Raw genomic sequence first — 26,065 nt, forward strand, 5'->3', positions numbered from 1 at the left:
CATTGTGTTATGCAAACAGACCATTAGTAGCTTCTGGTCGGATTATTATGGATGAATATTGCACGGGTTCTTTGACCAGCAATATTGCTTTCCCAGCCAGCGAATGCTTCATGAGGCGTGAGTGTTTTACTCCATTATGTTTATGTTTTATGAGTCTCTGGTGTATGTCTGCGACAGAAAGTTGTGTTGGTGGCAACCAAAGCAAGGCATAAGGAAACTGGGCAACTGGGGTCTTCCACAGCGATCGATGATCCATATGGACCGATGAAAGATTCTCAGTGTAGTGGCAGTTGCCGAATTGAGTTTATGCTACTGTAATCGGCCATCTGGGAGAAGTGAGACCAAGTATTTTAAGACACTTGATGGTAATGTAAGGTACATAGGGACTAATGTTCCATTTTTTCATCCTAACTACAGTATTTGTTCTTTTGTGTCTTGTTCCAGCTTCTGTCTTCCTGAAAATACACTCACACACATAAAGAGCATTTAGACAGATTGCCGGAAGATTTGTTTGCTTATGGAAAACTCGCTTTCCATTTACGATGTCCATCCATTGCGGCAATCAGCTTCTGCCACATAATCACCGTTGTAAAACCATTTGTACCGTACCACGTTTGCGTCGTTTTTCCTCTGTTTACTTGCGATGCATTCCCTTTGGGTTATATTTGCCAAGGGTGTTTTTTTCGTTTTGTATGCCGTTTCTTGTTAGAAGATTACTTTACCACAAAGACGACCTTCTCGCGCACACGTCCGTTTCGGCTTGCCCAGAAACCTTACAAAGCAACCAGGCAGCGGATCTGGTTTCGTTCGATAGCGTAGATGTTGTTTTTCCACGCCAAGGGGAGGGTGGGAGGCTGAGAAATGCACCAACACATCGTCTTCTTGCCCCGCTGGTGTTCCGGTGTTGGGTTTTGCACAATTTACCCGATTATGTTGGAGCGCTCTGCAAAGGGTAGGTACGGATGGAGAATTCGTTGTGTGATGTGCATTGCGTTTTATGGGTCCATACTGGTTCTTTTTGACGGACGTGTGTATTTCTCTGCCTCCCATGACAAAGACAGCGGGAGTGAGAGAGAAAGTTTAGTATCAGAACCGGTAAAATAAAATGTGCACTTACGCGCTTGCCGAAGAGAACGATGAGTCAGTGCGACTTCCAGAAGTCACATATTTCCCGCATTATAATTAAAAGCATGAAAACCAACAAGCCACTCCGGTCGGGGTTGTTTCTCCTTGCCGGTATGGTACAACGCCCGAGTATCGTTGGTCGGTTCGATGGCTATAAATGGGATCGGCATCGCTGTCGTACGCCTCCACGGCGCGTGTTGTTCTATGGCATGGTCCCGTTGCGTATGATCAGTGTTTTTCACAAGCCACGGAAACCGGAATGTTTATTTACACACCATCTTTGCGCTTGGATGCGTTGCCCCGTTGGTTGACTGACTTTGAATTTGCCTTTCCACTCTCGTCACTCATTTCGTATTGTCTTTCTCTTGCGCTTTGTAATAACCTGCGTTGCTGAGGTACGCACACTGAATCCACGTTTACCCACTGGTGTGTAGCATAATGGGATAAAAGCTGTGGCTGGATATAGCGCTAGCAGAGCGACCGTCAGGTGAAGGTTTAACTGCTCATGGCTCTTATTATTTTCTATCCAGGAGATCCATCTATTTAAAAAAAAACAACTGATTCCCCACGGTGAATTCTAAACTGTGCTGCACTATATGTGTTCATTCGACTAGCACCGTTGTACATCAATCCAATGGCGGCCAAAGGACAATTGTTGCAAGTAAACGCATGCTTGCAATGGCTGCACTCGATATGCATGACTGCAACGAACGGAGTCTTATGAGTTGTTTCGACGGGAGCGGTTTATTCCTTGATATGTGATAAATTAGAAAAGAATGCTCTTTATGTGAAAGTGTGTGTAGCGAGTTCCGGAAGGGCCCAGTATAACTCATCGTTTTCTGACGATGAAACTGGATGGCCATTCGTTGCATTTATGCAATAGTTGTTGATGGCAGCAAAGGGCAATTAAATAGCGTTTATAATTGATCAAGTTAAATTGATATCAATTACCAGTAAAATTAATCGTTGTAGCAGCTGAAGTACAGTTTGTGGAAGAAATTACACATTTAAGCAGAGGAATTATGTTATATATGAGTTTGATGATGATATTTTATGATTACGCTTTTATTTAATATTGTATTAATTAAATTTCTATCTGTTTTTCTAGGGCATTCAACGACAATTACAAACAAATAAAACAATGAACCATCGAAACACGCGACCCTACCCGGCCTTCATTACCGAAAATCATCAACGAACAGCAGTACGGGTCGATGGAAATCGTTGTGTACATAAAATTCCATCACTGCTACGTTGAAGAACAAGAAAAATCGAAGATCACACACCACTATCATTCAGTGTCAACGAATAGTAGTAGTGGCAGCAGTTTTAGTTCGTCGAAGATTAAAGAAATAGAGAGTAAAATAACAACCCAGTGAGCGAAATTGAATCGATCATCCAAAAGTGTCGCAGCAGGAAGCAGTGAATATTACGATTATGATTTTATTGTACACGTTATGTTTTGTTGATTTGTGTAACGCCTGTGTCTAACACGGCATAAAGTTGTTTTCGTGCGTGTGGTCAAACTTTGTGTATAAGTTTGTGTTCCGATGAGTGATTGAAATTTAATGTTAAAATTAGAAGCAATAATTATTTGTCGGTTATAAGACAGCGAGTTATGAAATCGAATCATCTGTTGTGCCGATTGCATCTGCGGCGTGAATTACTTTGAGCTCTGGTTGTTTGTTGTTTGGTTGTGTAGTTTGTGTTTGAATCGCGGGGCTTTTCGTATACGAACACCATTACGATACGAGCAACGACACATGTTCTGTTTGTTTTTCCGTGATCAAGTGCGCGCGATCAAGTTGAGTATGTTCGAGCTGCGGCTAGCTGAATTTCGTCTTGTGACGGTTCCTGTTCGGCTGATGTTTGTTTTTTGCTCAAGAGCGTGAATGAAATCAGTGCCAAAAAATACCAACAGACGTAATAGACGAACCATTGTGGTCAACATTAAGCTTGTGATAGAAGCGGTAGTGGAAAAGGATTTTTTTAGAAATTCGTTTGTGTAAAGTTTCTGCAGCAGAAAGACCCTCAAAATGTCGCTGGATTCAATGGGTCCTTCTGCAGGTGGCGGTAGTTCCGGTGTTGGTACACTGTCTGGCACCAGGATGATTCACTCTCTAAGCACACCATCAGGTGTGGATGGAACTGTGTCAGCATCTCATTCTCGCGGAGGCAAAAAGCTAGCCGTGCGCATCCAAATGTTGGATGATTCTGTCACCATGTTTCAAGTGCAGGTATGTACAGAATAATACAAATAATATAAAATTGACTATTAGCTGTGCTTGCAGGTAAAAACGATAAAAATCAAGCTACGTAACGATTCATGAACTACAATTATCAGCCGTCTGAAAAATTAATGCAATTGTTTTATTCTCAGGCAAAAGCGACTGGCAAAGTGCTGTTTGAACAAGTGTGCCGACAGTTAAATCTACTGGAAGCCGATTATTTTGGGCTGGAGTACCAAGAAGCACCATCTGGCACCAAATACTGGCTGGACCTGGAAAAGTCCCTCAACCGGCAGGTCGGTCTATCGTTAATAGAACCAGTGTTACGGTTCTGCGTAAAGTTCTACACGCCTGATCCACTGCAATTGGAAGAAGAATATACACGCTATTTGTTCTGTCTGCAAGTGAAGCGTGATCTTGCCACCGGGAGCCTACAATGCAACGACAATACAGCAGCCCTTATGGCGAGCTACATTGTGCAAGGTAGAGGCACACGTTCCTTTGTAACGTTGTTTATTTGTCCGGCTGTCTGAATGTGCAGCGGGAAGTATAGACAATAATGATACTCATTCTTGTTTGCATTACAGCTTCCTGTGGAGATTATGCAGCAGAAGACTATCCTGATCATACCTATCTGTCCTCGTACCGGTTTGTGCCCCAACAAGATCATACAATGCAGAGACGAATTATGGAGAACCACAAGAAGCATGTGTAAGTTTGATTTGTAGACTCTCGCTAACTACTGCAACATTACTAACTTTAACTCTAAACTGCACAACAGAGGTCAATCGCCGGCTGAGGCAGATTTAAATCTGTTAGAAACGGCGCGACGGTGTGAGCTGTACGGCATGAAGATGCACCCTGCCAAAGATCACGATGGCGTCCCATTGAATCTGGCCGTTGCTCACATGGGCATTGCCGTTTTTCAAGGTATAACGAGAATCAATACCTTCTCATGGGCGAAGATTCGAAAAATATCATTCAAACGCAAACGTTTCCTGATTAAATTACATCCCGAAAATTATGTAAGTAAATGGCGTTCGTCACTTTCGCCAGACGCCTTTCGATTGTATAGTATGATATTGTATACTATTGCTTCCATTGCAGGTGTACCACAAAGATACAGTTGAATTTTTCTTCGAGGGTCGTAATGAGTGCAAGAACTTTTGGAAAAAGTGTGTTGAAAATCATGGCTTTTTCCGTTGCACTGCCGTTCAGAATGTGCAGCGTCGCAAAGCAAGGGTACTGTCGAGAGGTAGCTCATTCAGGTTGGTTTTAGTTTATATAATACGCTGCGAATATCAATAACGATTCTAACTTTAATCTGTTTTCCATTATTTTAGGTATAGCGGAAAAACTCAAAAACAAATTATAGAATTTGTGCGCGACAATTACGTAAAGCGACAAACATTTCAAAGGTAAGAATTGTGTTTACGGCGAAAGCAATTAGTTTATAAGTGCGCCGAGCGTCAGAGAAACATTGAGCTCTTCTTGTATTTGAATTGATCTGTTTTAGGATTATCTCTATCTTTAGGATAAATAAGACGTTTAAAGATTGTTTACAAATCTTTCAAATGATTTGTAATTAATTTGCATTGTATAATAGCTATTAGTTCTCAACTTCATTACAAATCATTTCATCAAGTCATTTCATCTTTTCGAAGTAATTAATTTAGTTCTCATTATTAGAATCGGATCGATCATCGTTTGATAATCGTGTTTTTTTTCGTCAACATGTTTTATTGAGTTGTATAAAAATCTGCGAATACAGCTGCCAATGTGAAGTGTTCGTAAATGGTCATTTATACGTAACATATTTTAGTCGCTTTTTTAGTTTAGTAATATGTTTGTATTGATGAGTTGATTTTGAAGCTTAGGCTGATTGTTGATTGAACTAATAAGAGAATAATGGTGTTTATAGATATCCTTTTTAAGTAAATTTGTGTCAGGCAAAGTATTGCAAATAATGAATCTTCAGTTTCTCGTATGCGCCCGTTTTGACAAATTACATCGCAACAATGTTAGCTTTGCTCCATAATTTTACTACAAGTCATCTGTAAAATATCTCACGTAGCATATTAGCGAATGGTGATTTATTTCAGTTTGTTTTGCTTGTTTCGTTGTTTTTGTTAATTTATTTTAATTATCTGATATGTTAAATTATAATGTGTTAATGTAATTATGATGACCTCGTTTAAGAAAACTGGTTTACGGTGGTTTTAAAACATGCGGATTGGTAGTTGTAGCTACTATGACTTTATTTTAAACAAACAAGAAACAAGCTTTAGCGTGGGTTTTTGATATATGATATCGTTATTGTTTTGGAAAATAAGGCCCCGCTGAGAGAAGAGAGCTCATGCTGTTTTTGATTTATTGTTACTTAGCTCACACACATCTTCCATATTTTATTTTTCTGTTTTTTTTTCATCTGTTCCCATTTTCCCAATCCATAGAACATCAATATATCCTTTCCAGTTCATAATTACCATTAATTCTGAAGTATTCCAGTGCATAGTTATAGAAAGTCATAAAATATTTTAACTTAAATGGAACATTTTTTAAAAAACATCGCATAGCCTAAACGAAAGAAAAGAAAAAAATGCTTTTATAAAAAAAATATTGATATTTTTTTATTTGTTGGGTTTAGTTAAGTGTGTGAGATTTTTTGTTAAGACTAGTAGATTTTTCATTGTTTTTTTTAATTGATTGGGGATTATTTTTTCGAAAGACATAATATAAGAAGTGGAAATAGCAAGAATATTCGCAACTCCTTTCACATCCTCTCTACTATATGTCTCTCTATCTCTCTGTTTTATAATCACAAACAGGTCTCAGTCTTTTCGGCAGGGTCCTCTACATTCAAGTAACAGAAGTCAATCACGCACTTCATGTAATGTGAATCAAAGCATCTCGGCTCATCCTTTACTTCCGATCGAAACCGGTTTGTATTATTTCTATTATGTTTATTTTTCTTATATCTCCTATTTCTTCTAATTTTGCCGTTCTTTGTTTTGTTTGTGGCTACCGTTTTGTTATGTGAGATTTATTCTAATACACGAACACACGTGTGCGCTTTTGCACACACAGGAGCACACCTTCCACAATACAGAGTTTTGCAATAAATGTTGTTCAATTTATTTCCTAGAGATAGGTTACTATTGGTACTTTCAATGATAGTAATTTTATTTATTTCATTGATTGATGTCTTGTTGTTACAAACGACTGTTTTCTGTTTCGTGAGAATTCACCACTAAATGTTGTGTACAAATTAAGAGTTGAGTCTGTTTAGAAATATATCCCAAAAGCAAGTGGGCAAAATGCAGTGCTGAAATATGCTATAGAAATTGTAAAGCACGCTTTCTTCACTCAACATACTTACATGAAACGATATATAATAATGTTTTGAATACCCTTCACCTGCATTTGGTCCATTTCGCGCAAACAAGAATGAATAAATCCAACAACTAAATATAGCATACTAACGAGAGGTCTCGTTCTACGTTTGCACCAAAGCAGTGTCACTAAACACAATGGCACGCGCAATAATGGAATCGATCATTGTCTGCACGACTGTTTTCATTCATGCAACTGTGTGCATGTACAGAATGACTATGTTATGATGAGTGGTTTTTTGGTTGCAGCGGAATGGGAACGTCGCAGTCAGAGCAACGTATTGAGGACGCCTTCTCAGACGAGGAGACAAGTGGATATGGAGGTGGATCGCCTACCCAGCAGTCCTACCGGCCACAATCGTTCTCAGCTCACGGAAGCCCAGGTGGAGACCTATCCGATGAAGAGCTATACCCAGCAAATGGGAATGGAGGGCTCGGGTCACACGCCGCTGCAGGACTCGAGTCAATCTGCATCCCCGGGGGGCACATGGAGTTCGCCATACCACAACAGCAACAGCAGCAGCCATGTGCGAGAAGTCGATCGGGCTCGTGTACGTCAAGACGGTCACAGTTCCGGTAAGTAGATCCAAATTCAGCCTGATAAAAATGCTGGCATATTAATTTTATGTTAGTTAAATTTGCTTTTGTTTGTGTTGAATTTGATTCGTTTTTGTATCTAACATTGCGGGTTTATTTACATTTAAGAGGATTTTTACACAATTTACAGAATTTCTTAGGATATTGTATTTTTGAATAAGTTAAGACAGCAACATTATGAATTACCGTAATTATTATTTTAACATAATGATATTTTACTCGATAAATCTTATTTATATTTGGTTCTACAATCGTTTTCGATTTGAGTTGCCGTACCTTGCAGGCTAATTAATGAGTCCTGCATAAATGGAGCATGGCCTAGTGGAAATTTTAATGCACAAGGTTTGTTATGACATTGAGCTGTGCATTATCGGTTATACTATACATATATGTGACTAGCCCGTGGAAGTGAAGAGCTATATGAGTTACAATTAATTTATGATTATTAATTATAAGTACGATATTTTAAGTAGCGGTGGAAAAATAATGTTCGTTTTGTTGTTACATACATATACTTTATTTTAGTTAACGTTTGTTTATTAGTTAAGTGTTATGATTGAGTTTTTAGTTGATTTTCTAAAATGTAACATTGGCAGGAAGGAAAACCGATCGTAACCGTGTTCCCAAATCAAATATATCCTAGGTCTGAACCACCGCCTCTATGCCACTATGTCCCCCAAATACACTCATCGCAGCCACAGATTTACCACGCAGCCACAGCAACTGCTGCAGCAACAGCAGCGTCGAGCCTCAGCCGGGCCGCTGGGCCAACCGGGGGATCGCAGCAGTTCTATGGGGGAGACAACGGTCTCCTCCACCAGCCGGGAGAGTGTTTTATTGCCGCTGGACACTCGCACCAGGCGCTCTTCAGCGCTACTGCCGGGGGTGGCCTCGGGGTCGGGAATGGCGGCATTAACGGTGGGAGCCAGCAACTCTCAATACCCCAGTGCCACACTAGCCCGTTATAGCAATACGAGTACCTATTCGATGTCTAAGTCTGTAAGCACTGGAACGGATCTATCGGACGAGGCACCGGATAATGTCATCTATTCGGATATCAATGATTTGTATCGTCACAGAAAGTCAACCACTTCTGGTGGTAGCGGCGGTGGATTAGTAGTAGAATCTCGTAAAAACATTGGCGCAGGTGACGAAGGCGAGGAGGGTGAAGAAGACGATGAGATTATGGATGAAGTCGAAGACGAGAATGCGATCCGCCGTCCCTACCTGGAAGACGATGAGGATGACGATGAAATTGATATCCGTTATGCGACGGCCACACAAATTAAAGCGTTAGCTTCTGGCAGTAGCGGTGGGGGTATGGATGACACAAATGCAAATGGTAGTTGCGGCGGTGCTCCGAAGGCCGTTCCCAGTGACGAACTGTACGCGACAGTGGATAGGAAAAGTAAACTAAATAAGCAGCTTCAACAGCAAAAGCAGATTACTGTGCAAGTTGCTACCTTAAAAACGAACACACATTACCCTGGTAAACACTTTAGTGATGAATTCATAGACGATAGCATTAGGAACTATAATAGTCATACGAATATAAGTACGAACGTAAACAAGTTGAACGAAACTAGTGCCGGACCTTTGAACTCGGCAAGTGCAGGTGAGATGTATAATCGTTCAGCCCATTTCGATGAATACTGCGGTAATAATCGATATTCCGATACGTCGGACTACTTCAGTCACAGTCAGCAGCATTACTCACAATCGCCGAATTCACACTCATTGGCCACCACGATCACGCATAAGAATGGACTAACAGACGATGATGAACGATATTCTTGTTCTAATCCGCCACCAATTCATCCAAGAACTTCGCATTCCCTACCGCGTAACTCGCAACTTTCCAAGATCGAATCGATCGATTCTAATTACAGTGGGGGTGATGGAAGGGTGGCCAGTGTTGGTAGAGCTGGTAGTTCCGGTGAGCATAATTACGTCGGACATCATTCGTTAAACAATCTCCCTAGCTCATCGAAGGTAACCAATGATTATTTGCATTATTCTTCACTTTTAAAAAGTAATGGCAACGAATCGGATGATCCAATGAATAGTAAGAAAACGTCTTCGGAACGGCTCGAGTATGAACTGTCGAATGCCAACATTTACTCGACGGTACAGTACAAGAACTATGAAGATGATTTCGAAGAGGAAGATTATTTGAATTATCAACGTCAGCGTGATGATAGTAGAGATGCCTCTAAAGAAGCATGGCTGAGAAGCAGCTCGTGCAAGGAGCTTTGTGATTACGGCTACGATTCAACCGGGCGAGCCGATTTTTCACTAATGGAGCGTGAATTCTTGACGTCTGATCGAATCGATAGCCCTGTGACACGCTACGATGACTCACGCCACTCGATGTACGTGCAAAAATCGAACTACTCGGTAGAGGTGAGTCAGGACATTTTGGCAAACGAAGGAAAAGTGTACTCATCCAGCTACCCTGGCACAACTTACAATACCATCGATCATACCAGTTATCGCAAACACAATAACCATAATTTCTATTCAAACTACGAATACGGTTCACAAGATGATCTTTCGCATGACAGCTACGAGTTGCTTGAAAAGTCCGACGATGAATTGTACTACAAGTTCAAAGGTGATTCGGAGGCTCATACAAGATCCTGCTCACTGGACTCGGGTAATTACATCCCGACGGATGATGAAAGCATTCCAGACCAACAACATTCTTCAGGCCATCATTCGCATCACGTTTCCCGTCTCTCGAGATATTGTTCGAGTTTGGAGGCGAAAAGCAAAAGTGCTCCGGATATCGATGATCTCGACGATATGTTTTTGATGGAAGACCCAAGAGATTTGCCGCGTGAAAAGCTGTGTGTTAAGTCGGATGGCAACTTCTACAAGAAAATTAAAATGGCCATGGGAGGATCGTCGCGTATGTCGAGCCCAGAATCACGCAGTGATTATTACGAATCCAAACTGTCCAAGAGCAGTGGTTCGAGCAAGAAATCGAAGGACAGTGTGTATCACACGGATAGTAACAAGAAGTCACGGGAAACACTAAAGAGCAAATCAGGCTCGGGTTTCAATTCACGCGCTTCCAGTCAGGACTCCAAAGATTGCTTCGGAGGTATGGATTTACTACTAACGAAGAACTACGAAATGCCTACGACCACGAGCAAGAAGGCAAAGTATCTATCGAAACGATTCGACAGCAGCTCCAGAAACTCCAGCCAAGACTCGAAAAGTGATTACTACGATGCCAGCGAGCAGCAACATGAGCATGAGCTAGATGTCGATGGAGGTGATATGTCGGATGAAATTTATTCCCGTACCAAAGTGAGTCACTCGGATGAACACATTGAGGTGGGCGACGAAGATGGAATGGCAATGACAAAAAACGGCATCTCTACAACGGCGGCTAGTTTTTATGATAATCAGATCTATTCTTCCACATTTCCGAGCGCTCAGACAAAGCCGAATAGTGTTGGAAATGACGTTACGGGAGGAGGCAGCAAAACTTCACATGTTCACTCAATCAGCCTGCAAAATGTGGAGCTGGAGAGAAGCTCACGCTCGGTAGGATATTCGGCATACAAATCCCCTTCACCAGTGCTCCCAACGGCTTTGCCGAAACCAATCGAAAAACAACCACCTAAAACGACACATATTTGGCCGGAGGAAATTGAAGGTTTGCCAACGGCCATAACAGAAAGTCAGCGCATCGATAGATCACGAGCTTTTCGCAAGAAATCGGACAGCGAAAACATTTTTAGCTTTGACAAAGAGAAGATTGAATCTCTTACCAGTAGCTTAAACGAAGAAACGCCCACAACAGCAATTATGGTAGAGGCAAAAGCAAAGGTTAGCCCAGATTATCCTCTCACACCGGAACTACTGTCGGAATTTGACAAGCAAAAAATTGAATCTCCTCATATTCTACCGAAGAAAACACGAAAAGAAGAGCTGATGGCAAAGACTCACTTCGAAGAGTATACGCCTAAAATGGTTGGATTAGAAACATCGGTCATTAGCGGTATTCCACCGTATGCGCATGCAACAGTTGAAAGAACAAAGTCAGACCCGAACTCTTTAGCTAATCGGCCTCGTTTAGGCCCGAACTCGCGTCGCCATACACTGATGCATCAGAAATCTATCGACCTAACACCGGCGGATTCAAGCGAAGAAGAATACCTTTACAAGCAAATTCCAAGCGCTCCACCGCTGTGTAAATCACATGGAAGTCATTTTGAACTGCCACAAACGTACGATATGAACGTGATACCAGACGTGGTTGAGTTGCCAAGGAATGGATTTGAGATGCCGAAAAGTTTCTTCAAAGATTATCAAGAGCGTCGTTCTTCGCACAAAACCGTACTGAAGGATGATATTCCTTATGTGCTGCACAAGCGGCATGTCATGAATGGGACCGCCCCTTCGCCATTGGTAGAATGTAAGACAACTCCTCATCGTAGCTATCCAAAGCCAAAAAGTCCTAAATCTCCAAAGTCACCCAAATCTCCCAAATCACCCAAGTTATTGTTGACCCAAGAAGGTGGAAAAGGTGACGCAAGCTCTTTCCTAGGATCGAAGGAAAATTTGCTCAGAGTGAAGGATGATACAGAGCTGCTGATAGAACAAATCGGAGTAAACGATCAACAGGGCTTCTTGTTTACGCAGAATATTGACTTATCGAAGGTTGACCCAGTAACATTGGAAGTGGATAAAACGGTGCAAACGGTGCAGCTAGCTAGCAGCCCGAAGCGAGATATAACGAAGCGCATGGATCCATTAATGCTAGAGCAACTGAATAGTAAACTGAGTCAAATTGAGAGTGATTCAGCAACAAGCTCAAAGACGGATAGCAATGCCGCCCAACAACAACTGCAACAACAGCAAAGAAAATTCGAAGCGAAACCAGTGGACCTTCCTTACTTATTGATGGATAAAAAGACCGTCGAGTTGGCCGTACCGAAAAGAGTGGTCAAAACACGAGTCGCTCCTATTAAGACAAAATGCGGTAAATCAAAGCGCAATGCTAAAACACGGATCACTTCTTTTTCATCAGACGATGAAAGCCTCGATTCGGACGATGTGTTTGGATCCGCGGAAGCCATGCCAACAAAGCTGGAATTTTCCCCACCTCAATCACGCAAAGAAATAGAACCGATCTTGAAGCATGAATCAAGCAAGATGGCATCGAATGCGTGGGCAAGGGGACAAACTATGAGCTCAACGGAGATAGAAGGATCACCACCGCAGTGCCGTCGTCTAGCGGAACTAGAAAGTCGTTACCATACGGTGAAACTTGAAACGACTCAGCTCACTAGTACTGAGCTGCGACGAATTTCGGAAAGATCGTTCTCTATTCCAAGTTCAGAAGATGAAGAGAAAAAGCAACAAACTAAGACAATCGAGTCTTCGAAAGTAAACCATATGGCTGACAAAACCCTAACAGAGTCGTCACAAATGGAAGTGCAATCCACTAATGATATGGACGAATCTAAGGATGGTTTGGGGTTTTCAAAACAACAATCGGAAACTGCAGTAAGGAAGAGCAAGGAGGACGGAACGGTGACCAAATTATCACCTTCTCGAACGAAACTAATTGAAGAGCTAATCGATTCTTCAATTGTAATGCGTTCGAAGGGACACGCGCCAATCTTGTTTGCTCATGCTCGTTTAAACCTTAGCGAGGGATCCGCATTTGCTTCATTACAGCGTCAGAAGGCGCAAGAATCTCCCACCTCTGGTCGCCGCGCCAAAAGTCTCGATACACCGGTAATTTCGCTTCATAAATTACCTCCGATGAATGCGTTCTCTTCGAAAGATGATACGGTGGGCTATGAAGAGGAGGAAGAAGTGTTAGAAGTGAAACCATTGCAACAGCAGAAACCGCCGAAAGCTTCCGTAATCGAAGAAGAAGAGCAGGAAGATTCAGTTCATTCCTACGGTGATGCAATCGTTGTCCGTGATCCGACAATTTCGCGCCAAACATCGACGACGGAAGAAGAACGTAAGTGTGTCCGGATTGATGCAGATGAGCTGGAGTTGCTGGACCGCCTTAAGTACATTGAGAAGATCGAACTACAGGGAGTGAAGATAAAAGAAAAGCGTAAAACGAAAACTAAGCTTAAAAGCGGGCATCAACTGATTCTGGAAATACCGAAGTACAAATTCGAACCTTTCAGCTCGGGCAACAGCTCTATTAAAACGTCCCCGGCCATAAGTCGCGCTAGCAGCGTAGAAAGTACAGGAAAAGCGCGTCAAAAGACGGACAGTGGCACTCAAACGCCAACAGGAGGTGGGGTTGCTATTAAGCCACAGCGTAAGTCCACCAGTCCGAAAGGTTCGGAAAAACTTGTCCAACCAAAGAGACGTTCTTCGGATGAAGTGAAGAAATCTACATCGCCAAATGACATGCTCCGAACGAAAAGTCAAGAAGCGTTGGGCAAAGGAAAAGGATCGAGTGCGAAAGAAAAATCAAAATCATTAGAAAAGATGGAGTTAAAGCGTCTGGGTAGCAGAGAGCGAAAGTCTACCGAAGAAAGCGAACTAGAGCGGGCTCGGCGTAAGGAGCGGCAGCAAAAACTGTACGAATCGGCCATGAAACAAACCATCAACATGCTCAGCCCGGTAAAGGATCAGTTGCCTCAGTTTCCTGCGCCGGAGGATAAGATTTCAGTTAAGACCGAAGGTGATAAGATTATCATCGACGCGGATATAAAATCAAAACCGGAGGATCATGTGTTTATTGCTAAAGCACCGAGAAAGCTGGACTGCGGGCTGGCAAAGATTAGCCGTAGCTTCGAAGATCAGAAAAGTGTTGAAAAGCTGGACAAGGCTAGCCGTAGCTTCGATGATCGAAGTAAATCGTTTGACGATCATTCGGATCGTTCTGCAGACGAGAGCAGCATCGTAATCAAGAGCCCGACGCGGTTGAACAGAAGTCAGGAGCTAAAACAGAAAATCGAAGGATCTGTTGTACACAAGGGGCGTATGGAGGGTAAATCGAAAAGTTTGGAGAAAAAGTCCGAACCACAGTACTTGGATATTGAGTACAAGACTCGCAGTTTGGATCAAAACTACACGGAAAGCAGTGCATCTTCGTACGGTGGTGGTGATGCTACCTCTCCGGACTCGGAAGGTACAGGTCACGGAGTAATGATGGGCAGGAAACAAGAAATTGTCAAAGTGGATGTGCACTATTCCTCCAAGATGGATTCTCCTGATTCGGATAATAATCGTGGTGTCTCTCCCAGCGGGCGAGGACGAAAGTCCACTACGGACAGCGATAGCAAATCGACCGAAGATCATCGTCCGTCGTCGCGTTTCGATAAGGGCAAGAGCCTTGATAGTAATATTTCTGCAGCAAAGGATAGTAAGAAGGATAAACAGCAAGCCGTGGAGAGACGTGCACTTTCTCAACCGGTGTCAGAGTTTGGTGTTGAACTGGATATGCAAGACATAATATCTGAGAGACGAACTCTTGATCTGATGAAGAGGCGTTCGGAAGAAAAGGCAGTAGATGTTAGCACAACGACTGCTATACCTGAACCATCAGACGAGGGCGGAGATAAGGAAACAACGGATAGAAAGAAACGTTCTGGTATGGATGGCAGTGAAGAATCGCTTACAGAAGTAAGCGAATTAAAGGATGCTGATGGAAAAGAGGGTGGCTATCTCCCACAGCCTGTTCGTGTACCCACTATTGAGTATGAAGAACCGTCGATTGAAGAAACGGAAATTGTGGAGGAAGAGGATGAGTTTGAAGCGGACGAACTGGAAAATGAAGAGGATAAGAATAAGAAGGAAATTTTGGGAAAGCTAAATCTGGAACGAAGCAGAAGCGATGAAACTGGCTCATGGGTGACGATCGCATGTGAAGAATTCACCGGCACCGAAGGAGTAAGCAGTCAGCAAGAAGATTTGGCGAGTAATGTAGGAACGAAATATAAGATAGAATCTCAAGCGACGATTGAGGATGTTAAAGACTATACAATGCCTGAATCGGAAGTGATTGTTGAGCTGTTCGATGTTCCTGTGCTATCACAACCTCAATCCAATCGATCCTCGCCATCAGCGTTCGATCATCCGCTTCCTCAAGTACCGGAGAAAAAACCGGATGTGGTGTCCCCGATGCGAGAAAAGATGGCAAGGTCGTCTGCTGTAGATCGTGATCAAGAAGCCGAAAAAAAGCAAGCTTCACAAAGGCGTGGTGATTTTCTTCGGTTATCAATCGAAAGATCACGGAGCTCAGACACAGGTTCAAGTCGAGAAAACGAAACCAGTCCAATTAGACATGACTCTAGTACACCACGCGGCAAGGGATCGTTAGACGAAGAATCAAGCTTAAGCTGCTCTATATCACGTCCGTTGGGTATATCGCAAGATATGGACTCAATGGAACACATGAAATGTAGGGAACTACGAGAAGCAATGCTAAAAATGGAAGATTACGATGATGGAGTGCCGACGAAGAAGATATCTCCAACGCTCGAGAAGCAGTATCCCGTGGATTTGGGATCTGGATCGGAGTTGGATATAGAAACTCCGGAAGATCGTATTGCAAGGTTGCTTCAGCGCGAAGAAAGCGAATCTAGTTCAGACAATGGTGGAGGTACCACTGCACTTGGCCCATTAGGTGCCACTTCAGGAGTTGTTACGGCCAACGAAGGAACAATCCCCAAGCCAAGGGTAGTGAAACCCGTCCGCACGACATTGCTGCACAAGAAAGTGTGTCGCACGGCTCCTCCTAATGAAAAACAAACGCAACAAACAACTGCTGAATTGAAATCGGGAACTTTGAAACTACTGAGTGCCGATGGAGGCGATCGTAGTTCGCTGGAATCTAAATCAAGTCTAGAATCGAAAGGATCATTAGGATCATTTGAAACTGAGAGCAGTTCGGGATCTTTGGGTGCAGCGCAACGGAAAGGCGACCTGCTACAGAAAGAACAAGTGTCTACATGGCGTCCTTACCCGATTGAAAGCTCGGGCAGCTCAAGCGTAGAAGATAATTGGCTTCCACCGGAACAGGAAAGTTACGAAAGCTTCGAACTAGCGACGGAGACGATTGAAATACAGAAAATTCCGTTGCAAGATGCAAAAGAACTGTCCCCGGACGAGCAAAAGGAAAGTGATTCCGACTTACAAGACGAGTTGAATGATTTTCCGGCGACGTTCGGCTATCCGGAGATGACTTCCACACTCGGTATCGCTATCAATCCGGTGGATATACTTGGGTATGGAGCTAGCTTCGGTGTAGGCCGAACGTTGTCGCGAATCTCGGAGCGAAGTACGAACTCGGAGAAATCAAGCGGAGAGGAAGTGGCGGAGGCAGAAAAATCAAGCTTGGAAGATTTGAGCGTACACGACGAGTCCGCTATTTCTAGTGAGCATCAAGCTAGTCTCAGCTCAGATTTACATTCTAACTCGAATCCAGCATATATTTCTGATGCGGACCGCAGAACTTCGGCAGAAATGCCGGATATTCCATGTGACTCTGCTGCTGCAGAGCGTCTGTCCGAAATATATCAGAGCAATGTAGTGAGGAACGGACGGTTCACTGTTTCACATGTAACGGAAGGTGGAACTGGTGCTGGTTTAAAGGCGACAGAAAGTAAACCAGATTTGCAGTGTCTTTCGGCAGGAGGTGGTAGTCAAGATTCAGAAGATTGGCCTTTGCCGGAAATTCCGTACGACAGCACACCGGGTGAACGATTTGATCCAAGTATTGGCGGACCTCCAGGTGTAATTATGCCGCCTCCGATGAGACCTTGCTGGACGGAACATGCATTAGCGCGACAGTCGTTGGAATCTGAGAATTGGCCTACACCACCATCTAGCATGCTAGAACACATTCCAATTGTGGAAAATGTTCAAACGTTCCGTGTAAATGAACCACAGCACCCGATGCAGGTAATGGTGGAATCGTTCACAGAACCTACAACCGGAGGATCTGATGATTCCGATCCGGATTATGCGGAAGTAGCTGGTGATGAAATTCCAGAACCGCCGAAAAGGGATTACATTCCGACTGGCTCTGGATCCGGTTCATACTCTGGATCTTCGTTATCCGGGAAGTCGGGCTCATCGCCGAGTCCTTCGCTCTCGATGGTGGTCCCTTATGAGAGTACTGCTTATTTAGTATCGGCGATGCAAGATTCGAAAGTGTATGAGGCAACAGTTTCATATGACAATGCGACCTGTTTAAGTGGTGCCCTAGGTCCGACCAGTTGTCTCAAGTCAACGTTTGATATGTGCTCAAGCCAGCGAGCTATGGGAACCGCGACGACAGGAATTGTGGGAAAAGATGTGAATCCAGACCGTGTTATTATATCGCAACCAACGAAGTCTCCACAGAACTTGAGTCCTATCACGGATGATGATTTCTTCATGAACGATGAAGTGTTTGGCCCAGGCACGGTGAAGATTGAGATCTCACCGGATGACAGTAAACCTTCGTCATCTGGCGGTATGGAATACAGTGGGCAGCAGCAAAAGTTTTCGCGAAGCTCTAACAATTCCGACACCTCGATCGACGATATGCTCTCGACGTCTTGCGGCACGTACATGGAAGAAACGGTACGATTGCGCAACCTGGAACCGCGTCGGTTAAGTAACGAATCCTGCAAAAAGTGCAGCCACAGCTCGCATTCCGAGGAGGAAACCAGCTCGTTCGGTACAGACTTGGATGGGACGGTAAAAATGGGACTTCAGCAAAAGCGCTGCACGCACAGTTCGCACTCGGAGGACACCTCGATTGGTCTTAGCATTTCAGAATGGTCTACCGGTACGAACACCGTTCGGCAGTATGCAAATCTATCGGGTTCGGACAGCCTATCGGCCGTGTCGAACCATTCCGGTAATGCCAAGAGCGAAAAATCGAACCATACCAAGAGCTCAATCAGCTCGAGCGTCCACAAGTCAACCGAGAGTCTTGACGAAAAGACAAGCGGTAGCTTTTCCAGCAGCAACACCAACCAGGCTAACAATACCGGTGGAAAACGCTTTTCGCTCGAGAATGTATCCGAGAATGGAGGATGTCCGCGGTACGAAGCGTTCAGTAACTCCGAAACGGATACAAAGTTCTCGTCAGGTACCAAAAGCGACGACACTACGCTGACGCTCACCGAGATGGCCCAAACCATCACGGAATGGTCGACCAGTAGTAGTAACACGCTAATCGCGCAGGTCGAGGCGTTGAAGCAGCTGGAAAGTGGAGCTGGTGCTGGTAGTGCGAAAGGTGCATCCTCCGGCGAACGATCCACCGCTACACCGACGCGTACATTCGAGTACGTGCCGTTGAAACCACCAAAGGTGGTGAAGAAGGTCGCGGTTGCATCTCCTGCCGACCAAGGACGAAAGGATCTTCCTGGAGTGCATGCAAAACTACAGGTAACGAAACACTTGCCTGTCGAGACTGGCGTAAGCACGAAAATGGCGAATGAATCGAACGTGATTCCTGATCGTCCTACGAGACTACCGCCCAAGATTGTGGATGTGATCGAGAAAAGCCCTAAGCGAATGCCCGTAACACAACAGCCTCTTCCACAGGGCAAAAACTCTGTATCTAGTCGCGTTGAACCGCAAGACGGTGCCAGCAAACGAAAGTCCCTCGAAATGATGTCCAAGCGTTATCAAAGTCAAGATATATCTGACACGGAAACGTTTACAGAGAAACTATACGGACAGAATGAGAAGCTAACGGAACGATATCAAAGTCAAGAGTTTACTCCAATAGCTGTGACTTCGGCACCAAGTAAGCCACCACGTGGTGACTCGTTGCCTTCCTCCAGTCCAACACCGATGGCCGAGAAACCGCTGGTGAAGCACCATAGCTACGATGATAAAACACTGTCTAAGTCGCAGATCAGAGAGTATAAGACAACAAAGATGCGTCACAGTCAGTCTTTCCATGAGCATCTGGTGTCATCAGACCTGAACAAGATAGTGGAAGAAAGTCTTGGCAGTTCTTCCACCACAACTCACACTAGCGAAGCGACAAGTACCGATAATTCATCACCAATGTTTCCACGGCCTGAAAAATTGGTACGTTGCTCCCCTTACTACTCAAGTAGCCTCAGCTCGGAATCGCCTCCAATTGCACCGAACCAGTTGCCGCCGCCTGTACAGAAACCTCCTCGTAAGAGCTCTCTACCGCGAAACTTCATGCCAAAGAGCCCTCCAAGTGGTAACGATACGGACAGTTCCCTCGATCACCGAGCGCAGGATCCGAAGTTACGATCACGGGGCTATCGTAAAAAACGAACGGTTCCGTTGAAGAAGAGTCGTCTAGATCGCCCGCTAGAGCATCAGGAAAGTTCTGAGTGTTCCGAAGGTTATTTTCCAGAAATGGAATCAGGTTCATCGGATGCGGTAATGATGGATCACCAGCATCAGCGGTATCCAGATTTTGAAGAGGAGCTGGAACAATTGCCGGAAGATTATGAAGACGAAACGTACCGAGCAGATGAAGATGAAGCGGCTCCCAGTCGCAATGGGGCCGGGGTGTACCCGAGCGCATCATATTCGAACAAATTTGAAGGACTTGATATGACGGAGAATGTGGATGAGATGGGCTTCCCGCGATACGACCGGTTGGGACATATAACGAATCCCAACCTTTACAAATCGGACACACCATCGCCACCAATTAAACCCGTACGCCAGCGTCGATTGCGTCAGACGAAGCGTGATGAACAGCACGACTTGGAGTATCAGGGCGTACAGTATACGCCAGAAAGCGGAAGCTGTTCGGAAACGAAAGCTGGCCTCTCGGACGATGTGTGTTACTCGAGCGAAGACAGTTTCGCTGCGGGCTATAACCGTAGCACCGGTGCTGGTCCGGGAACTAGCTCACGGTATCAGAAGAATGTAGAGATTCCCTATCCGGACTTCCTGTCCGATTATGAAAACGAATCATCATCGGCATGTTCCTATGCCAGACGCATGGAACAGGGTCGGCATCGGTATGTGGAGTTAGAATCGCAGCACCAACAACTACAACAAGAACATCTTGAGTACGAAGAGTCGGGAAAAAATATTGATGTATCTATTGCGTTCGATTTGAAAGCCTTACCGCCTCCGATTTACGTGGAAGATGAGGAAGTTGACCCTGAAGGGGATGATCTTCAAGAGCCCGAAGATGACGAAGAAGAACAAGATAATGCTGTTTAAACGAATCGCAATGAGCTGAATGATATTTCTGTAGCGCTTACTTGCCAATGATCTTTCTCCGAGTATAAAAGTTTAATAACGATGCCAATGGAACATTACAGTGCCAATGTGTGAAATAAAACTTGCCAAATCTTATCAGTAAACCATTGATCGCATATTATTCTCCATGTCACGCAATATCCTGCCCCTTGCTACGTACTGTTGATGTGATGCAAAAAATTAATAAGTGTTTGATTTGATAAGACTTTCAGATGCTTATTTGTTGGCAATAATTTTGTGCGGATATAAATTTTATTTTTCCCTAATAGAGATGCTTATTCTCTAAGGCATGGTGGGAATAATCGAAACAGTAGAAGCGACTTTAAACGAGCAAATGAGCATACTGTCTGTGTCGTTTTGTCTGATTGCGAATTTGATATGAACGTTTACACTACCATTTTGATGTTACTTTGCGCTCGAAATGTTCAAATATTATATGCAATGTGTAAAAAACTGGAAAATGTTCCATACTGTGTATTCGCGTGTTCCAAGTGCATCCATGCTCTGTTAGCGATGTGAGATAGAGGGGATTAGAACTAAATTGTTGATCATGGCTTTTGTGTTTTAATCTGCATTTATTAGGTGACAAGTCAGCTAGCTTATTAAGGGATTATGTGAAGCAACCACCGTTACATACAAAAAGCTTTCGAACGAAGTAGCGCATCTTATGAATATCGTCACGTTTTCCAATTGGTTGTAGTATATAGTCTAAAGTGTCATAAGAATGATTGAAAAGACGTGCGAAAATTACAAATGATACGAAAACGTATGTAATACAAAGAGGCAAAAATGGAAAGAGATAAAAAATAGAATAGAGTAAACGGAGAAGTATCGTTATATATCGAGTAGCTGAAGATAGCAAGAATGGATAGCAAAGTGCATAATATTCCAATAATCCAGAGTTCTAGACTTGCAAGCATCCATACATTTACGAAATGTTGAATGAAAATTTGATGATAGAGCAAATATTTAAATTTGTGTTCATACCCTTTGTGTTTGTCTTCGAAACGATGATAAATAATAATTTGCGAAGCAGAATGAAACAGAAAATTAATGTGAAGCTGTGTAAAAGGGAGATATGGGTGGGCATCTCTTTTTTGTCTGATTAAGTATGTATTTTGTTTGACGATTACACTGTTATCCTTGCCTTAATCAAGAAATGTTTAAATAAGTTTACAATTGAAAGGTAAACTGTCTGTTGTTAAAAATGAAATACTGGATGATCCTTTGCTCGCTAGATTTATGAACCATTATCTTTATATGAATAATGAAAAAATCTATATTTTAAATTAATATTAATCGACGAATGGTACCGTATCTCCGAAAGACAAGGGTGGGATGTTCTACTCTCCGAACAATGAGGCCAAAACAGAAAACAGCGAATGACATTAGAATAATATAACTCAAGATGCAAAGCTAAGAAAGTTAAATGCCAGATAAGATAACCACAAAACGGAGGCATATTTTATAATGAATTACTTAATGTATCAAACTAATTTGACTAACCATTTATATTCATCAAGGGGAAAACTGACAAAATTGCTCTATAAACACATATATGCGAATCACGATAAATATGTTATTATCATAGACGATGTTGTTTACTTAAGCATTTATGAATATTGATGAAAGGAAAGAGAAGAGCCATATACGAAAATCGAGTAACCTTATTGAACACACATACAAAAATTAGTTGTTCGTGAGAGAGATGATCTCGTTCTGGAGAAAATGAAAGTTACATATGTTGTGAAATCGATGCGAAGAAAAAAATAACCGAAAAGTTGACAAAAAAAAAGATGATATCTAGTTTTTACTTTTTGAACATGTTCAGGTACACTCGCAAAAGCCAAAAGATTGCCAAAAAAAATAACATTTACGTATTAACAGCCACAGCTGGCATCACAAGTCAGTATCAGGCGAAGGGTTTAGTGCATGAAAGACAATTTTCGCAAAACATTTCACAAACATAGCAGTTAAACAATGATAGACTTACACATCACATGATCGGAATAGTTTTAGCAAATCAAACAAGATCACCGAAAACGACATTAAAGTAAGCATACAAGTATAACCATTCTTCAGTGAAATCACACAGTTTACACATCCTTGCTCATCGTACTAACGCGTTTTACAACCAACATCCAACAGTAAGAAGCAAACTTGCAAGGGCTGAAAAATCCCCGATTTGAATCCATTGCAATTCTCCACGCAATAAGTAATGGTGATAAATAAAGGCAAAATTAATCAAATCATAGATAGTTTTAAATTAGACTCAATTTTGTTATTTGAGTTATGTATATTCAAATGTGCTAAGTTCAATTTCGTAGACTTACGCAAACACAATAGGACGAAGCCAGAGTGTAAGTTAATGATCAGAAGTACGCAATAACGAATGCTTACGATCTATTTAAAGCATTAATATTAATTAGATTTAAATGTTGTTGTTCTTCGCATGTAATTCCCAGCCTTTATAAATAGTTCATAGTGTTTAAGATTTATTATTAGTAAATTTATTCGATCCTAATCAGTATAAGTTTCCGCTTATGTTGGTAAATTCTATCGTCACAATTGCCGCTGTTTATATAGCCCTCGTCATGTGCAATGTTCCCACTCCACGCATGCAATATTAATTTGTTAAAGCATTCAATTTATTTATAAAATAACGTACATAATTTTGTAGATAGAATTGAACATTTTTGTATATGCTGTAGTTACGCGATCCTAGGTGTAGGAGGTGATGATGAAGACGGTGTAAGTTAATAGTTTTTTATGTCATTTCTTTCGTACAGATGATTATCACGGTATCAATGGTAACGTTTCACTAGATCGACGAAGTGAAATTGTGCAATCATCCAACCGCTACGAGCTGGCTCTTGGCACTGCGGATAAATCGAACAACAATTCCTTGTCCCGGGGTGATACGGGATGTTACGATCTGGGTAGTGCGGAAGCTCGAGCTAGGAACAATGGTCACTTTGGAGGTAGCAACGGCGGTGCATTGCACACGGTGGATGAAAATATGATCAACAACAACTACCAAAACCAGCAAATAAATGGCCAAACGTCTTCCGGTGTGGGTAATGGAAATAGTGGAACACTTCGTTCGATTGATGAAGAAATGCGTAAAAAGAAGTGGCCTACCGATCGGGCGTACTTCCTTGCTAAAGAGCTGCTCATGACGGAGCGAACGTACAAGAAAGATTTGGACGTAATCAACACGGTATGCAATAGAAACAAGTTTATGTTATTATTGGAGTATGTTTAATTGTTTTTGTTTCATTAATTATTTAACAGTGGTTTCGTGAGGAACTTACACCAGAAGATTTGGAAAATTTACAACCTCTGTTTCAGTATTTTGAGTCGATGCTGGAGCATCACAGCGTATTTCTGCGTGATCTCGAGCATCGAATATTGCTGTGGGAAGGCCGTGGAGGTCACGAAACGCATCGAATTGGCGATGTGATGCTGAAGAACATGGTCGTTTTGCCTGTACGTACTGACGTTAGAATTCTGTGTGATGATGCTCTGATGAGTTGTTACGATTATTATACATTTTAGATTTACGACGAGTACGTAGAGAGCCATCGAGAAATTTTGGAGCGTTTGAACGATTTGTACGATAACGATGATAAGTTCCAGCACACGTACCGGGAGTTTGAACAGCAGAAGGTTTGCTACCTGCCGATCAGCTACTTCATCCTGAAGCCACTGCACCGGCTATTGCACTACGAGCTACTGTTGGAGTTACTGCTAACGCATTATGGTGAGGATCATTTCGATCGTACAGATTGTCACGGCACGCTGATGATGTTGACCCGCACGACCGAGGTCATAAGGCGCGAGCTCACAGCGTCGGAAAATCACAGCTTGCTATGTGAAATTCAGCGCGATATCGATGGGTACGATGGTCTGGTCCAGCCGGACCGTAAACTAATCCGGCAGGGCTGTCTACTGAAGCATTCCAAGCGTGGCCTGCAGCAACGTATGTTCTTCTTATTCTCCGATGTTTTGCTGTACGCCGTAAAGTCACCAGTGACGCAGACATTTAAGGTGCTCGGTCATGTACCCGTCCGATCGTTGCTGACGGAAAACGCAGAACACAACGCGTTTGTGATATTTGGTGGGCAACGGGCAATCACTGTGAGTGCGGGCACCACGGTCGAGAAAACGATTTGGTTAGAAGAGCTGGCGAAAGCGGCCAACAGCTTGAAGTATAAACCACAAACGCAGTTGCCAATTGTGTCGATCAAAACATGCAGTAAGTGTATTAATGGAATTTACTGTCTACGAGAGAACACTACATTGACTAGTTTTCATGTCTTTTGTTTAGCATCCTCTGAGGAAAATCTGGAAGCTTGCGGCCTGAACAGTGCCCTTGTGCAACAGGTGGCAGCAAAGCAACCATCTCCTCGCAATAACACTGCTCTGCATGTGTGCTGGCATCGTGGAGTTACGATTTGTCTCGATGATCATCTGCGCTCAGGACGAGTAAGTATAAGCCTGGGGTAAGTTTGGTTCCACTCACTAATCGAACCGTGTTTTGCATAATGTAGAATCAAATATCTGGCTACCTGCTGCGGAAGTTTAAAAACAGTTCCGGCTGGCAGAAGCTTTGGGTCGTGCTGACATCATTCTGTCTGTACTTCTATAAGAGCTACTCAGACGATGCAGCCCTCGCAAGTTTGCCACTGCTAGGGTATACGGTAGGACCGCCAGGAATTCAAGATGCGGTACAGAAGGAGTACGTGTTTAAGCTGTCATTCAAAAACCACACCTATTTCTTCCGCGCTGAGAGTGAGCATACGTACAACCGGTAAGCGTTTGGAGGTCGAAGGGGAAGGGGGTAGTTGCTGCAATCAATGTATTCTTTTAACACCATGAACTGCTATTTTTATGTCTTTTAAGATGGATGGAAGTGCTCCGAAGTGCCACGCAAATTCAGGAATCCCGCTCGTCTCCTGCAATCAACTCGAACAATCTTATCAATAACAACGCTAACAACGAGTCTAACTAAAACATCACATGCCACTGTGGCCATCGAAACAAGTGCCCAAGGAACAAATCTTCAAAGATTGGCGCTTTTGAGCCTATGATGATCCCATAATTTTGTGCATGATATCGCTTGTCACGAAGAAAGTTATTTTTACTCAAAAGAAAACAAAACATCTACAATCCTATCTAATCGATCAGAACGTTCCCTCCGTTCCGCTAACTGTTGCGGTTTTGCGCATTTAATGAAAGATTTCATCATTCGTCCCGGCTCATCTCACGAACAAAAAACGAAGTGAATGTGGTAACGAAAGCAACCGGTTAGTGAAGAGACAGTGTTATATTTATATTACAATTTTTACATGAGCTGCATGTAGGAACAATTTTTAAGTGCGTGCGTAGCTCATATCGGCAAATAGTGTTATTAGCAAACAAAAAAAGAGGATTTACTCATATGAAGAAATGCCGAATGCATAAACGATATGATTATACCCTAATAAAGGGAATGTGAGCAATAGTTGATAGCGCTTAACAGAC

The 26,065-nt window shown here is 43.0% G+C and overlaps 1 protein-coding gene across 5 annotated transcripts in view; it reads left to right on the forward strand.

Moving 5' to 3' along the window:
* Nucleotides 1-26,064, forward strand: part of LOC125763156 (FERM, ARHGEF and pleckstrin domain-containing protein 2) — a 28,664-nt gene extending 2,600 nt beyond the window's left edge. For 4 of the 5 annotated variants that reach the window (XM_049425989.1, XM_049425988.1, XM_049425990.1 and 1 more), the window contains exons 2-10: nt 2,234-3,362; nt 3,506-3,836; nt 3,941-4,064; nt 4,135-4,378; nt 4,461-4,621; nt 4,697-4,771; nt 6,182-6,294; nt 6,995-7,321; nt 7,986-22,788. In XM_049425989.1, coding sequence (XP_049281946.1) covers nt 3,162-3,362; nt 3,506-3,836; nt 3,941-4,064; nt 4,135-4,378; nt 4,461-4,621; nt 4,697-4,771; nt 6,182-6,294; nt 6,995-7,321; nt 7,986-20,500 — 14,091 coding nt within the window. In that variant the 5' untranslated portion in view covers nt 2,234-3,161 and the 3' untranslated portion in view covers nt 20,501-22,788. Of the gene's footprint in view, nt 1-2,233; nt 3,363-3,505; nt 3,837-3,940; nt 4,065-4,134; nt 4,379-4,460; nt 4,622-4,696; nt 4,772-6,181; nt 6,295-6,994; nt 7,322-7,985; nt 22,789-23,328; nt 23,760-23,833; nt 24,029-24,097; nt 24,798-24,869; nt 25,028-25,092; nt 25,353-25,444 lie in introns of those variants that run through there. The other variant, XM_049425993.1, reaches the window with a different exon arrangement.
* Nucleotide 26,065: the final 1 nt, after the last annotated feature.

This window comes from Anopheles funestus, chromosome 2RL (genome assembly GCF_943734845.2).
Source record: "Anopheles funestus chromosome 2RL, idAnoFuneDA-416_04, whole genome shotgun sequence".
NCBI classification, from domain to species: Eukaryota; Metazoa; Arthropoda; class Insecta; order Diptera; family Culicidae; genus Anopheles; species Anopheles funestus.